The 16342-nt window shown below is 41.2% G+C and overlaps 1 protein-coding gene across 1 annotated transcript in view; it reads left to right on the top strand.

The window, feature by feature from the left end:
- Positions 1–16342, top strand: part of LOC121934038 (A-kinase anchor protein 13-like) — a gene marked incomplete at its 3' end in the record, with an annotated part of 42809 nt that overhangs the window by 13404 nt on the left and 13063 nt on the right. Inside the window, exons 3-4 of the mRNA XM_042474013.1 lie at positions 1884–1927; positions 9992–10142. Coding sequence (XP_042329947.1) covers positions 1895–1927; positions 9992–10142 — 184 coding nt within the window. The remainder of the gene's footprint in view (positions 1–1883; positions 1928–9991; positions 10143–16342) is intronic.

Raw genomic sequence — 16342 nt, 5'->3', positions numbered from 1 at the left:
ATCTCAAAGTAATGTGTTCTGCATCTGCCGTTTGGGATATCTGTTGAACTGGGTATAGGCTGGGAATATGTCTTTGATTCCCTTCATTGCACACCTGTCAGCTAAATGAATTTAGACAAAGGCGACATGTCAATTAGAGCTGTCAAAATTCCTGCTGCAGCTGTTAAAAGAAACACTATTTCTTCCTGCAGGAGAATTTTGCAGTATTAGAGGTTTTGTGGCCCAAGGATGCTCTGACACACAGGTGCTTCATCGCCTGCATCCGCACTGCAGAAATAATCAAGTTTGACACCACTTTGGTTCAAAACACACTACATAAATAATCCAGTTTGAGACCGCTTCAACTTTCCTGGTTCAATGCTAGGGAATTTTGGAAACTAGTTTTGTGAGACATTTAGCCATCTCTGTCTGGGAACTCTGGTGCCACAATAAACTATGTATTATAATTCCCAGAATTCCATATCATTGAGCCATGATATAGTAGTGTCAACCTGGAATATTTTCTGCAGTGTGGATTCAAGTCTAAACCCAAAATTCATCCATGTTTCGTCCACACCTTATACCCATAGCATAAAGACAATTTCATACATGATATTTTAAATACATACCTCTGGCCCCAGTTATGCTATAGACTTAACACTGACTTATACAAACCTAGCTGTCAAGGATTCCACTAAAGTACCTTGGAAATTGCATTTTGTTGAAAGTGCTAAGAATTCCTTTGGCTTTTCTCCCTAATACAGTTCCCTGGGGCCAGTAAATGTCACACTGTCTGGAATCTGTAGTGCAGATGTGCAGGTAGGATAGAAAGAGGGGGATGATGACATGTGCATCCCTTTTAAATTTGGAAAGGAAGTGTTTGGGGCATTGTCCTGCAACCTTTCCTAAAAATAGTCATAATATTTTGGGCTGAATACTTTTGCGTTGACAGTATTGTATTTTAATTTTTTTTGCTGTAAATCTTTGTTTCTTGTTTTCGGTGGTGAAGGATAGAAAAAAAAAATGTTGCCAGAGTAAAGACTCTTCTCTTGTTAAATATACTAGAAGCACATTGCCTGCTCAGTACATCTGGCAGAGAGAAGCGGGAAAAAAATCTTACCACTAACAGTTGTATAACGGACTAATACAAATGCCATACATGGAGAGGTTTTATCAGATTCTGAAAACGTTTAAGGAACAGTTAATAATTGGGTTTGCACGAACTAGGCGCCATCAAGGTAAGAGAGAACCAAGTATGGTTATGCTTTTCAAACCTTAAGGAGCTCCTGCATTTGACAAATCTCAAAGGGGTTTTCTAGGAAAACCTGTGCAAGCCAAAAGGGTGCTCAGTCCTGTTTCTGAAAACATATGTTTTAAATTATTTTTAAAGGTCTTCTGCCAGAAGCGAAGCATTAAAAACAACGTTGAATTGGACAAACCCAACGCCACCCCAAATTCTGGAGGAGGAAGTGCAAAACACAAGCTTAAAAAGCAAAGCATGTCGTATTAGACCATTGGAAATATTCCACAGTAAAATGCCATGGTGTTGTATGATTTCAAGTCATTTCTGACTTATAGCAACTCAAGGCAAGCCTATCATAGGGTTTTCTGAGGGCTGAGAGTGTGTGACTTGCCCAAGGTTACCCAGTGGGTTTCCAACCAGTATAGTGCAGATACAGCCTAAGATTGGGAAACTTAATAGAGCAATATCCTTTCCAGGTAGGGCCATTCATTTAAAAATTTCGGAGTCTTTTTCCTTTTGCAAAAGTAGATTGGAACAAAGCTTTGTGGTTCCTTAAAAATATTAATCCTTTATTGTGCATCATAAATAAATTGATTGTTCTTGTACTGAGTATGTTGGGTATTTTTTTGAAATAATTCTCTTTTTCCATTTTCTGTTCCAGCGTTCTGGGTCATGAAACTTAATCCACAGCAAGCTCCACTGTATGTAAGTAGATCTTTTTTTGGGTAGGAAACAAAATCTACGTTTGTTTTAAATAGTGGCCTTATTGATGAGATGTTAACTTAGGTCCAAATATACTATAAGCAGCATGCAGTTGAGAGCTGTTCGTGTTTTACATTCTGCCTGCCTGATCCATGTAGTGCCATGTGATTTAAAAAATGTACAAACAGAAATTACCAAGCATATGATTGTAATGATTGAAGGTACACTAATGACAATTTTAAAGCATGTAAATATAAGATGTGAGAGATGTAGGAGTATTATGACCATGTGAGCAAGTGTACTGGCAAAAGCGAATGGCTCTGTTTGCCTACTTGTGAGCATGATTGGATTGAGCTTGGTGACGAACAGTCTTCTCTGGAAACAGGACTATGCACACTTTCATCTTGTGAGTGACCATTTCTACCTGTTGCTTCCCCTTTCCGCAAAAAGTAAGGCTGCATCTACGTGGCAAAAATAATCCAGTTTGACACCACTTTAACTGCCACAGCTCATTATTACGGAATTCAAGGAATTGTAGTTTGTGGTGGCACCAGAGCTCTCTGATAGAGATTGCTGAATGTGCTGCAAAACTACAGTTCCAGAATTTTATTGCATTGAACCACAGCAGTTATAAAGTGGTGTCAAAGTGGACTATTTCTGCAGTGTGGATGCAGCCTAAGGTCTGGGACTGCATAGAAGGGGGATTTGATGGCGGAGCCTTGGTACACATTGATGGCATAATTGAATACTTGATGGCATACTTGATGTCCATGTGGAGAAGGTACCTTACCCAATATTTCAAGCTGTGGCCCTGTTCAGACTGTGAGTTGCCCTAGATTCTTTCAATGCTCAGACTGAGTACTCACAAAAATCACCCCTTTTGGGATGATAGAGAGAAATACTGCGGCTTGTACATCCCTTGAAATAAGCATTGCTGTTCTAACCACCAAGCAAGCCAAAACATGAGAGGGACTGTTGGGTTGTAGGTTTTATGTTTCTCCCATCAAACACTGGAAAGAGGATGTGAAGCAGAGCATTGGCACCGGTTCATGGACCACCACTCTGAGTAGTGCTGGAGCAGAGGTATCCAGATTTCCATTTATAGCCAAGAACATGGATTTCATGTTAGCAGAATGTAGACTTCTTTCAACAGTATTCCAATAAAGTAAACTTTTCACAGGCTAGGGTGCCTTTTTATACATTATTTACCTTGTGGCAAGGATGTGACCTGCGGTTTCCCAGATGCATGTGTGTTGTTTAGAGATCCATTTCATGTGGACGTATTACTGTGATCTGTGGTTGCTGAGTGCAGTTTTGTTTGCACAATAATTTCTGGATGATATCCCAGAACCTACCAAGCAAAAATGCAGGACTTCCCTTCAGGTATTCATACTACCTCTTGAGAAATAAAAGTACATTTGCTTTTTTTAAAAATTGAAACTTTAAATTACTTTAAAGAATTTATGTAGTAAAGGGCTGTCAAAATTGTACGGCACTTTTTGTGTGAAAACATTTGGAAAAGTGAAAAAGTTTGTAGGAGGAGAAGCAGGACAGATGTTGGCAAGAGGCATGTCTAAGAGAGAGCTGTGGAGTATCTCTTACAATACAATACAATTTTATTTACGGTATTTGACCAAAGTATCTAAAAGTGTACAAGTATTAACTAGTAGAAACAAACCTACAAACATACTAGCTAAAATACAAATGCATATATGGACATATTACATGCTAGATTGCAGGGACCTATTTTCTAGCAACCTATTTTCAACATTTCATATTAGATCTGACCCTAGGTCATTTGCAGATTTGATTATTTGAGGTTTTGATTACTATGTTCTCTCTAGGAATCCTCCAGCGCAACTCTGCCAGAAGTTGACTATAGAGTTGTGCTGGAGAACCTAAACGTTCCTAGAGAAAACACTTCTCTAGGCATTTGTAGGTCCTCCAGCATGATTCTGTGGTCAACATCTGGCAGATGTTAACCATATTGTTGCAGTGGAGACCTGGAGATTCCTAGAGAGGTGTAGGTAAAAAGAATAGTGGCTTTTTTATTTGCGGTTTTTTTACATTCACGGGGGACCTTCACCCCTAACTGCATTGAATGTGGAGGGACCACTGTACCTTTAAACCACAATATCATACACACAGCCTAAATGTATTTACATATACATATACTTCTCCTTTCTTTTCCCGCTGGACCTCATCCCATCTCTTAGGCCTTTTAAAGGGATGCAGGCAAATGTCCCAGCCCATTTCTGCCAAAAGGCATATGTTTGGGGAGCAGTGGTGTCATTCCCCTTCGGATGTCACCTGGTCCGGTTCGTACTCCCTGCACCCTTTAGTGCAGTGATGGAGAACCTTTTACAGACCGAGTGCCCAAACTGCAACCCAGACCCCACTTATTTATTGCAAAGTGCCATGTCCCTCTGGCTTTCTAGTAAGAAACTCTGGCAAACTCTGTCCTAGGACGACAGCATGTGAGCCCACAGAGAGAGCTCTGAGTGCCACCTCTGGCACACGTGCCATAGGTTCGCCATCACTGCTTTAGTAACACCCCTGATCTGAAGGTCAAAGGCTTGAAAACAATGAGGACCTTGAAGCCGTGAATCTATCAAGGCATCACTTATCTGGGTAAATATGATGTTGCCCAATGCACCGGTTCCAGAAGTACATTTATGAACCAATTTGCTCTCTGGTTCATCTTGCCCCTCTTTCATATAACATGTAATATACAAGCCTTTGTTGAGAGCAGTGCAGTGCCACCTGGTGACTGCTGCAGAAGACAGACATTGACTTTGAACAATGCTTCCTGTTCCAGAAGTGTGTGTGTGTGTATATAATTTGCTTTGTAAGATTTGTAGAACTTTGTGCTTCTCAAATGGTGGAAGAAGACACCAGGGGTGCGGGCACAAAAACTGCACAAAGGGTGGGTGGGCACAAGACTTGGAGGCCCCGATCCCTTCTCCTCTTCCCAAACTTTTTAGTGTGTAACATTAACACATGTGTTGCGTTAAATATTGAGTTTACTTAAATAAAACTGTTTTAAATTGCCCAATGTTATTTCCTTATAAAATGTTAAAATATGAATATACATGAATGTGTGAATGGAAACACCCACAATATTTTTATTCATATTAGACGTCGGGCCGGAGGGAGACGTCCATATGTAGATGTGAAGATATACCTTAGGTATATCAGCAGAAATGTTATCAGGACTACTTCATACATCCCCTTGATTCATATGTAGACTTGACTTTAGTTTTCTAAGCACAAGAATTTGCATGGCCCTTTCCTACAACTTTGCCAGAAGAACCAGAAAACTGGATACTTTCACTTAGACTGTGGTTACAGGTTGTGTCTGAACCCAGATTAACATTGGCTAGTCTTAACTATGGTTTATGGAGACAAGCCAACTCCAAAACATGCTTCAGAATCCTGAAGTGTTTCCATGAACCGCAGTTAACTCTGACTAAATTTCTAGGTTTGGACAGAGTAAGTATTTGTGGTTAGCAGCAAACTGCGGAAAATGGCCTTTTATCTCAGCCGGAGCTCAAACACAACATTCTTCCACTCCATTTATTTCTGGAATTTTTACCTTGGAGGAGCTTAATCTGCAGAAAGTTGCAACACATCTGATGAGTGACAGAAGTCCTTTTCTTGGCATGCTTGACCTAGGCCACTGCTTTTATGCGGGATAGTTTTTTTGCTTCAAAAACAGGTATCTCTGGAGCTTCATAACATGCTAAGTTAGCCAACATTTCCCCACCTTTCCTACTCTCCTTAGCAAATGTATTTCTGCTTAGTTTCCAAGTGTTGCTCTTTAGATAAATATGCACATCTGGACTAGGCACTTGGGGATGAGAAAGTTTATATTATTTTTTCCATCCTTCTTCCAACGAGTTCAAAGTGATGAAGGTGTTGCCCAGTGATTTGTCTACAGAAAGTATCAGGTCTGTTCCCTGGCATCTTCAGTTGCAAAAACTCCAAGAAGCAAGTGATGTGTCTCTGAAGAACTATGTCTTTGAGACCCAGATGATCTACTCTCTTATCAGAGTGGAGAAGACTCACCTGGGATAAAATAAGCTCACCTGGAATAAAATTGGATCCATATGAATTGTGTCTCTGAAGGAATATGTCTTTGAGACCCAGAAGATCTGATGTCTGTCAGAGTAGATAGTGTTGGGATGGGAAGACAAATAAACTCACCTGGTATAAAATAGCTTTCTGGGTTTTTGTGCCCACAAACATCTTGTGAGGACAGGTAGGTTAGACTGAAAGATACTTGAGTGGAGATCATGCCTGTATGTGAATTTAGATGTGGATCTCTCCATCTGAAGTTTAACATTCTTGTCTGGCAAGATCTCAATGGCCCCGTAAAGACAGGCCAAAATAAAGCTGCTTTGGGTCACTTTGGAGGTATGCTGTTTAAATGATGCATGCGTCCTAAGAGGCCGGAAGCCGTGCCAAAGCTGTGGTCCAGTCTTTAAGACTGGAGCATGGGTTTGGAGTGACCTGAAGCAGCTTTATTTTGGCCTGTCTGTATGGGCCCAATTTTGTTTTATCCATTGCTACCTATGCATTCCAGCAGAGCTGATTTTTCCTTCAAAGTTGACTTTTTTTTTTTAGGTAAAGCAAATCCAGAGAGTTTGAATTGCTTTGTCAGGGAAAAGGATTGCATTTTGTCAAAGAAAAGGATTGCAGTGAGCAGTAGAGAAAACACACATACACACTTCAGAGCTTGTTCACTGTTTTACCTGCAGTCTAAGAGTGTAGAGGGCAAGTTGACGCCAGCACCGCCTTGCCTATATTTTTAATGGAAAGCAACTATCTTAATGTTGTTCTCACATATCCCATCCATGCACCAAGCTGGGCGCATTTAATAAAAGGAGATCCTTTGCTGATTAATGCCTGGTGAAAGGTGTCAGATCTATTTTGCTTGCATCCTCTTGGAAACTTGTTGACCATCTGGTGTATGGTTTGGCTGCTATAGAGGAATTGATACAAGCTGTCACCAGAGGCTTCTCTACTTAGTATTAGTAATCCTATGTGAATGCACAGAATAAATGTGTAATTAGTAACTGTTGACTGCTTATGGTTTGGCATTCTACTCTTAATTAAAATGTTACCCTTCTGTTAAAAACAACAAAACCCCATTGTGATGATGTCTGGATTTCCTTAAATATATCCAGGTTTGGAGTAGATGGATGTTTCTGATGGCAGTCGTTTGTACTGTGGACTTTCACAGATTCTATGATAATTGTTACTCCAAGGGTCCCCAAATGCACATGCCACCTTGTTGTTGTTGTTGTTTGCTTTCAAGTTGTTTCCAACTTATGGTGACCCCTAAGGTTTGGGGTTTTCTTGGCAAGTTTCTTCAGAGGGGATTTGCCATTGCGATCCCCCTGTGGCTCAGAGAGTGTGACTTGCCCAAGGTCACCCAATGGGTTTACATGGCTGAGCCTGGATTTGATTTCTGGTCTCCAAAGTCTCAGTCCAACACTCAAATCACTACATCGTGCTACTGGCAAACACAGTGGTCCCTGTTTATATATTTCAAGCTGTGAATGATTGAATCCGTGGATAAAGAATCAGTGGATATGGAGAACTGACTGTATATTCCTTGCTCTGGCAAGCTTAGACTTAGATCCTATTTGCTTGGCAAAACACTTTGTGCCTGGAAAAGCAAGTGGCCATTTCTTGATTTCACAGTCATGGGGTTATTGGAGAGGTGATGCTTAGGGCTGAATCCTGGAGACACTTGGAAAGCCCAGAGGTCTCTTGCTGTTTTCTGACTATCTGAGTTTTAACACAATGGACACAATTTACCTTCTGCTGTGGAAGGAAGCAGGAGCACATCACTCACTGTTGTGTTGCGTTTTGAGTCCAGTTTGATGCCAGAAGCATCTGTCCACTCACTGTGGGGTGGAGGTGGGGACACAAATCTTGGTTGGTTACCAAGGCCAGATAGATTTATTCATGCCTGTGCAACACACAAAGATGAATTATTGGAGGAAACATTTCACTCCTACCTCAAAAGGTACACTTTTCAAATGTGTCAAGAGTGGTACCATTCTGTTTTGGAGAAACTTGCCACCTCTGTTTGTCCATGGAAGGAGGTCCGAAGTAAGCAGGAATGCATCCAGAGACCTAATGACCAGCAAGGCAGGTGAACAGTGCATTCCTATATATGTTTGCTTAAAAATAAGTACCACAGAGGTTCACTATAGGATGGCTGATCATTTCTACTACAGTGGTGCCTCGGGTTACGAAAATAATTCGTTCCGCGGCCGCTTTCGTAACCCGAAAAGCCTTCGTAAGCCGAAAACCCATAGGCGCTAATGGGGAAAAAAGCCGCGGCTCTGCCGCGGCTCCATTTAAAATAGCGCCGGAGTTTTTTCGTAACCCGAAAAAACTTTCGTAACCCGAAACAATAAATCCCTATGGGATTTTTTCGTATCCTGAAAAATTCGTAACCTGGGTATTTCGTATCCCGAGGTACCACTGTATACTGTTGCATGACTTGCGTAATTGGATCATCCAGTTGTACACCTGATGTAGAAGAGTTGTCTACCATCAGCTGGGCCTCGATGGAAGGAGGCTAGGTCAGAGCAGTTAAAGCTGCAGAAGGTCTTCCAGTTCCTAGTGTTTACATGGTCAAATAGAAAACCAAACCCTGGTCTCCAGAGTCACAGTTCAACACTCAAACCATTGTGCCTCACTGGCTCAGTGTCTTGCTTCTGTATAACTGTGTAGTTTCCACAACTGTGGTAAGGCTGGATATCACTCCGTACCGCATTAGAAGAAGTGAGTACATATCCAGGAAAGCTCATGCTGAAATAAAAACCAGTTAGCCTTAAGCATGCTGCTGCATTCTTCTGCTTCCTTCTCCCTTCCTTCTTTCAAAAAGGGATGGTTTTGGAGAGAGGCACCATCCCTCCTGCGCACTTTTAGGTTCACCTCTGTGAAAAGTTTATGGTTTTCAGAATAAAAGGTGACCCCTTTTTTTTTGGTGTGCATCAAATGGAGGCAAATGGCCTGTTTTCATTGGCAGTAGGGCATCAAGCCAAGTAAACATTAGTCAATCCAAGCTAGGTACGAAATTAAGTTATACTTTTGTTTGCCGGCCTGTGCCAGAGGCTTGCTTTGATCTTGGAAAGCTTTTCTCCAAATGGGTCTTGGCAGCCCAGCTTTTCCATTTGTTAGCTGCTTCAAATGAAGGGAATTATAATAACCACCTTGTGTGGCAGTGATTTCAAACAGATGACATTATTTGGGTAATAATAAATGAGGAAAGGTAAACATGCTTGAATTAGCTCTTTCTGGGCGAAGGGCAGCGGTGCTGCTGGAAGCAAATTGCAATCCTCGGTTACTGGAATTCAGCTGCGTTTGCTTTCACTCTGGAGTTGTTTAAAACTTCGAGTTGTGAATTTATATTAGTAACAGTGCTTAGTGTATAGGTGAATGAACTTCTAGACCCTGTCTTTTTTTAAAATGTAAAATCTGTGCAGATTCATTTTCATTTGTATTTTCAACTGCAAAAAGCATTTCTTAAGCACCAAGGAATCCAGGGTACTGTCACTGTAATAACCCTGTGAAAGAGGTTTAAAAGAGATCAGGCTCAAAGGCACCTGGTTACCTTTGTGAGGATTAAAAACACACACCATAAACTGGGGATTTGAACCCAGGTCTCCATGTTCTACATTTGGCACTCGTTCCACACTGATACTCTTATTTGCTGTTCTCAACATCCTATTATATGCAACTTGCAATAATGGTTGTTCTTACATATAAATGTGAATTCTTGAATGTCTACAATATCCTTCCTAAGAATTCCTTCTAAAAGAGATGAGTCTTTAGGAAAAGGGCAAAATGCCATTTCCCTCTTCAAGTATATCCTTATATGTCTTTTCTTTTTAAACAGACTAGTTTGATATTTACATGGGAGGTCATTTGTACATTCTATGCCTTGAAGGGGGTTGTTCTGGAGAAGACAGCATTTGGGAGATGGAGTTTCTCGGTTTGTTAAGATTAAAACATTTTGTTCTTGTTTCTTCCCTTCTCCTTTAGGGTGACTGCTTAATCACTGTATTGCTCACTGAAGATGACCAAGTTGGAAATGATGACGTAGTTTTTTACCTCGTTTTCACTGGATCTGCTGTTCAACACTGTGCCAGCACAAGGAAGCTTGACTCGGGGATATTGGAGACCATTGCCCCTGGTACGTTGGTTGACAAAAAATTAAAATGCCTTTCTGCCCTTAACTTTTGTCATACATGTAGGTCCACGTGTCTTGGAAGATAGTTAAAATTCATGCTTTACACTAATTTTCTGGTGATATGTTGACCTTCTGAAATGGCAGCACAATTGTAAGAGAGAGTGTCAGTCGATCAACCTTTATTAGGCATAGAAAACATGCATTTACAATAAAGCTTCTGGATCGTTATTAAAATTTAAGCCGTAATCTTGTTGCCTCCACCAGAAAATTGGCCATTAACCTGGTAATATGTGGGTTCCGATCTTCCAATAAGTATTCCACTGATAAGCCATCCAAACAGATATTCATTTCCAATAACCTTCTTAACAATTTCCCCTTTGGAATTATATACAATGGACAAAGCAATACAGTATGATGGAGAACATCTGGAGCTTGATCGCAGTGACATGCACAATTCAAAAATGGGGAGTGTAACACTGTCCTCTTAACACCTGAGTTGTATTGGAAATGAAGTTCATTCTTGCTCCACTCGGCTTTGGAAGAACAGTGTAGCTTCTAGGAGAGCCTCTTTCCAATTTCAGAGAAGGATGGTGGCTTGTAATGATTTAAGGATTCTACATAGCAGCAAGGCAACAAGTACATATGTTGTTAACTTTATAGCATTTTTGTCAACAAGTGTTGCTGAATCCAAATGTTGCCTAATAATCTTGTTTCCATCATGTATTGTGTTTAATGATGGTGAAAAGTGCTTGGATTTTTTTTGAATGCTTCATTATTGTTGCATCAACATTTTGTAGGTCAAGACCAATTACTTAGGAGTTGTCTCCATGATTAAAATACTCTTCATTCCAACCTAATAAAATGCGATCCAGCCACATGCGATTCACAGGAATTCGGGCTTTTTGTGCCCTTCCCCCCCAAAACACCTTAAACTCTACAGAAAGAGGTTTTATAGTTCGTACCAAAGTATCAACAGAAATTGGCACAAATGTGCATTATCAGTCGTGTAACCATCTGTCTGCTTGGCATGCATTCTCATGGCTGCACATATTTGGCAGAGGGAGAGAATAGATGAGAATTTGTACAGGAAAATGAAACAGATAGCTGTCAATGCAGTTGTGTGAAAATCCACAGCAATTTGTCTAATGTACTTATGTGCAGACTAGCCCTTGGTTGTTTGAAGTGCACTGTGAAAGCAGGAGGTGCATACAAACATATGCAAAGATTGAGGGTTCTTTGAAGTACTAGCCAAAGATCGTTCCTAAGATGCCGGTGCATGTTAGTTAACTGCCCCAGATTGTCTTCTGCTAGTGATGACTGAGATTGTCCACTGGTTAAATTAAAGATGCTGGTTGTTGTTGATAACTGCTGGTGACCCTATGGATGAGACATCTCCAATCCCCTCCATGGTCCACTTAGGTCCTACAGATTCAGACCTGTGACCTCTCTGACTGAGTCTGGCCATCTGTCATGCAGTCTTCTTTTTTCCTACTACCTTCTACTTTCCCTAGCATTGTTGTCTTTTCTAGTGAGTCATGCTTTCTCTTGATGTGGCCAAAATACCACAGCCTTAGTTTTGTCATCTTGGCTTCCAGGGAGAGTTCAGGTTTAATCTGTTCAAGGACCCATTTGTTTGTCTTTTTGGCTGTTCACGGTATCCTCAGCACTCTTTTCCAGCCCCGCATCTCAAAAGATTTTCTTTCTGTTGGCTTTCTTCACTTTCCAGCTCTCACATTTGTACATGATGATGGGGAAAACAATGGCTTGGACTAGCCTCATTTTAATGTTCAGACTTAGGTCCTTTGCTCCTTAGGAGCTTGTCCAATTCTTTTATAGGTGCTCTTCCCAACCTGATGCTGGTATTAATATTATAAAACCCTTACATTGCTTGGGACTAGATACTTTAGAGAACTCCTCTGCTCCTTTCCTACTTGGATCAGAAGTGTGTAGAAGATAGATTTACATTTATGGGTAGATGGTGAGTGATTTGTAATAGATCAACAAGTGTTTCTCATTGTTCAGCAGCAGCAACAAAATAAAGGGTTCCTTGTGCTTAGATTAGGATGCTGAGACCAAGAAATGGGTAAAACCAGGAGTTGGAAAGGACTATGAGCTCAGTTTTGATAGGGAAAACAAAAACCAGAGCAAAGCTAAAACACCTCCCAATAGGCTGAGTTTTATGAGCATCTCTCCGATCTGAGGCCTCCTCCGTTGTAGGATGTTACTTACAGAACCCTGGATTTGGTCACCCTGGATTTGGCAGGCAATTGAAACCCTACTTTCAGCGAGACACTGTAGTTTAGCAGTTAATGCACTGAAACTGGGGCAAGGAGACCTGGATTCAAATCCTTATTTGTCTGTGAAAATTATTGGGCCTGTCACTTTCTTTTTCAGCCTAATCTATTTTGCAGGGTTGTTGACTAATAAACTGGTAGGGATGGGATGAGGCGACAGTGCATACTGCCTTGAGCTCCTTGGAAGGAAGGATGAGATGCTGGGCTTAAAACTGAGCCCCTTCTTGCCGGACTATTTATTTGAGATGGCTTCTCTGTGGCATGCTACTTTTCCTGCGTGCAGGGAATTATTTTCGTGATGGAACATTCAGACCTGTCTTTTCCACTCCACAGCCAGAAGTAATACAAAGACCATGGTAATTGGTTTCACTAACCGACTCTGCTCATTTTAATATGCTGTTCAGATTTAATGAAAGAAGCGTTCTATGAAAGGAAGCATTCTGATGCTGAAGAGCTGGGAATGAGCATCCCGGAATAATCAGGCATAGGAAGCCTAAGAAGAAAATCAGCCTTTGGGTTTAGTACCCTCCTCTGGCATGCACCATATGCTTACATGGCCTTTGGATAAAGAAAACCTCATTTTTGGTAAATAGGGGCTCATGGTTTGATTTTGACGCATAAGCTTTCCAATTACGGTGCTATCTTCTGCAGCTAGCTCTCCTCTACCCTCACCCCCGCCAACCCCTCCATCAAATATATGTAATCACATACTTAAATTGTACATTGAACCAGGTTCCTTGGAAACTATTATGATGACTCAAAGCCAGTGTTATTTGACTGTTGCAAGGTTAATAATGAGTGAGAAATGAACTGTAACAGAGACTAAGCCCTTCTTTACACATAGGAGGAGTTGGGGGGGGGGGAAATGGGAGCTGGCTGGGGGACTAGGAAGAGGTTTAAAAGAATGGCTATTGAACAACAACAAAATACTATTTTTTTAGCAAAATGTATGGGATATCAGGGTCGCCAGCTAGGAATTTAGCCTCTGTGCTGATGGAGAAGGATGGAAACATTAGCCAAGGAGCAGTTCCACGTAAGGCTTACTCACTTGTCTGAGAAAGAAGGAGCCTCTTTTCCCAGTTGCCTGTGATAGCTATCTTCATACTTGTTTTGATTTTCCCAACCTCAGTTTCATGGGTTGAATGAAGCCGGGCTACAGATTACATAAAGTGTACCTACAAAGTTTTTCCGTTGTGCCCGCACAATAGACGAGAGCATCTTTTACAATGTTATGCTCTGCTTTGTATGTCCTTTCTGTCTTTGGGCAGCCATGAAGAACTTTTAGCTTCTGTGCCCTGTCCTTTGCAATGGGTTCTGGGATGGGTGCACTCAAGAACACATTTAGAAATAAGGCGAAGTCATTCCCAGTCCTACTGGAGCCTCCGTGCCACTTCCAACTGTTGAACACTCCAGTTGACTCATGCAATTCTGCAAACAGACTGTTTGCTGCAGCAGGGGAAGATTGATAACTATGGGCAAAGGCTGTCTGTCATTACTCCTTCTTACTAAGGGTTTCTCACTGAACTTCTGGGGAGCCTTAGGGTCCCCTGGAACAGAGTTTGAAAACCACAGCTCTCTTGGGTTACAGGTGAGCGGTGATGTTTTGCCGGCTGTCCCCAACTCCTAGTTTTCAAAAAAGGTTTAAAACTCTAGTTGCCTGGAATGCACAGGGAACAGTATGATGCTGTCTCCTGGGGCTGATGCAAATGTAACGGAGACTATGTGGAATGGTATCATCATCATGAATCTCTTCCACATCTGCCTTAACCAGTCATTACACTGTCACTGATGACATTGTTAAGAACAGGTGATCTTAAGCTGTTTCTTGGTCTCCCAGCTTTAAGGCACCAGATCCCCTCTGATCTTGGAAGGTAATCAGGGTCAGCTGTAGTTAGTACTGAGATCAGAGACTGATAGTGAATACCAGGTGCTGTGGGCTATATTTCAGAGGAAGGAACTGGCAAAACCACCTCCAAGTATTCATTCCCTAAGAAAACCCTATGCAATTCCTATAGTCACCAGAAGTTCATAAGGTGACTTGAAGGCAGGTAGACAAACACACATCTCTAACCATCAGGTGCGTCTGTGTTGAGATGTTTGGAGTGGCCTGCTCTTGTTGGCATAAGGATCAGAAAAATCTGCAATGCAACTGCAGATTTCTTGAACTTAAATCTCCCACAAGGGGATTGTGTCATTTGTGTGTTTTTAAATGTAGCTTTTGTACTTTCATGTTCATTTATATGAATGTGAAAAAGGAAATTAATGTTGGCTCTGCTTCTTCTTTGCCACTCGCACTTCAAACCCTCCATTTTACTTGTCAGGGTTTTAAAAGAAGACTATGTGCTGAAAAGATCATGTTTTTCTTCCCCCTTTATGAAATACTCTTTGTATTGTAAGGCCAGCAGAGTAAACATGTTGTATAAGAAACGGTCACTTGAAAGTAATAGTCATGTGGGCTCGGTTTAAAAATACATTTTCTTGTGGAATACATCATTCTGTTCCCCCTTTAAAAACGGAACATAAACTGAGCCCCTTAAGAGCGCTGTAAAGCCTTGGCGCATGAGTGGCTTTCCTGTAAGGGAAAAAAAAGGCTAGAAAGCAAAGTAGAACACATGTGTGCTTCTTCCTCCTTAAAATGTCTGGCCAGAAACTTGCATACTTCAGCCATGACAAAAGCTGATTCTGGGTCAGTTGCTGATGGACAAGGAAGCATCTCTTATGAGGCTAGATTTGACCCAGGGGCTTCTAGTTGCTGACCCTATATAAAACCAGGCTGTATCTAGAACCTGGAAGCAACTGCTTGTTGTTGTTGCTGTTATTGTTGTGTGCCTTCAAGTACTCTTCTACTTATGGTGACTGGGGCTGAGAGTGTGTGACTCGCCCAAGGTCACCCAGTCGATTTCCGTGGCTGAGCAGTGAATTGAACCCTGATCTCCAGGGTTATAGTCCAGCAGTCAAACCACTACACTACTTACCATTAATTCTTTCTTCCAATGATGAAGTTATAACTACATTATGCTGCAACTTAATGAGTATAAGGTCGTTGATGTATAGTGTAACTGTAATGTTTTTCTAGTTATTGGGACTTGCCTAAATGGTGGAGGTGAATTATCATGTGGTTCACCTGCTGGTTTCTGCTGGTGAATATTGAGGCAACCCAACCGAAAGAGCAGGAAAGAGTGCATACCACATACTGGCAGCTGGAAGCATTCATATTTCTAAAATCTAAACCGTGAACCAAAGTAAAATCTAACCATAAACTAAAATCTAACCATGATAGTTACTTTTGAGAAATGGGAAGGTAAAATAGTAATTTAAAAATAAAACTAGAAATATCATGGCATTGTTAGTCCCAGCTTAGACCCATTGAATCAATGCAAACTTGGTAAGCCAGCACTTATGAGCATCCCATTGACTAAATGGCTTTGCTCTATTTAGCACTAACAGTTGGATTTAAGCTAGAATAGAGGTTTGAACTATAATTGGAACTAGTCACGTTTAAAAACAAAATTCTATATCTTAGCCTATGTATGCTGAAGTCACTCTCTTCCTGCCTTCAAACTATTTAGAGTATGTGTGTGTATGTGTAAAAAGACTACTGTGCAGAAACCAACACATGTAGAGATGCATGAGCCACTTCAGCAAGGAGAGACAGTAGGGAATAGTAGTTTGAAAGCCCAACAAGGATTCTAGGGTTCAGATTCCTGCTCATCTATGGAAACCGCTGGGTGACTTTGGTCAAGTCACATTCTCTCAGCTTAAGATGAAACCAGTAGCAAACCTCCACTGAATAAATCTTTCCAGCAAAGCGGTATGATAAGATCACTATAGGTTGGTGTTGACTTGTAGGGACATAACAGCAACAACAAACCACTTTGGCCTGCATGGACACCTAGAGTTCATGGACCA

This window comes from Sceloporus undulatus, chromosome 6 (assembly GCF_019175285.1).
Source record: "Sceloporus undulatus isolate JIND9_A2432 ecotype Alabama chromosome 6, SceUnd_v1.1, whole genome shotgun sequence".
NCBI lineage: Eukaryota > Metazoa > Chordata > Lepidosauria > Squamata > Phrynosomatidae > Sceloporus > Sceloporus undulatus.
This window is presented reverse-complemented; position numbering and strand designations above follow the sequence as displayed.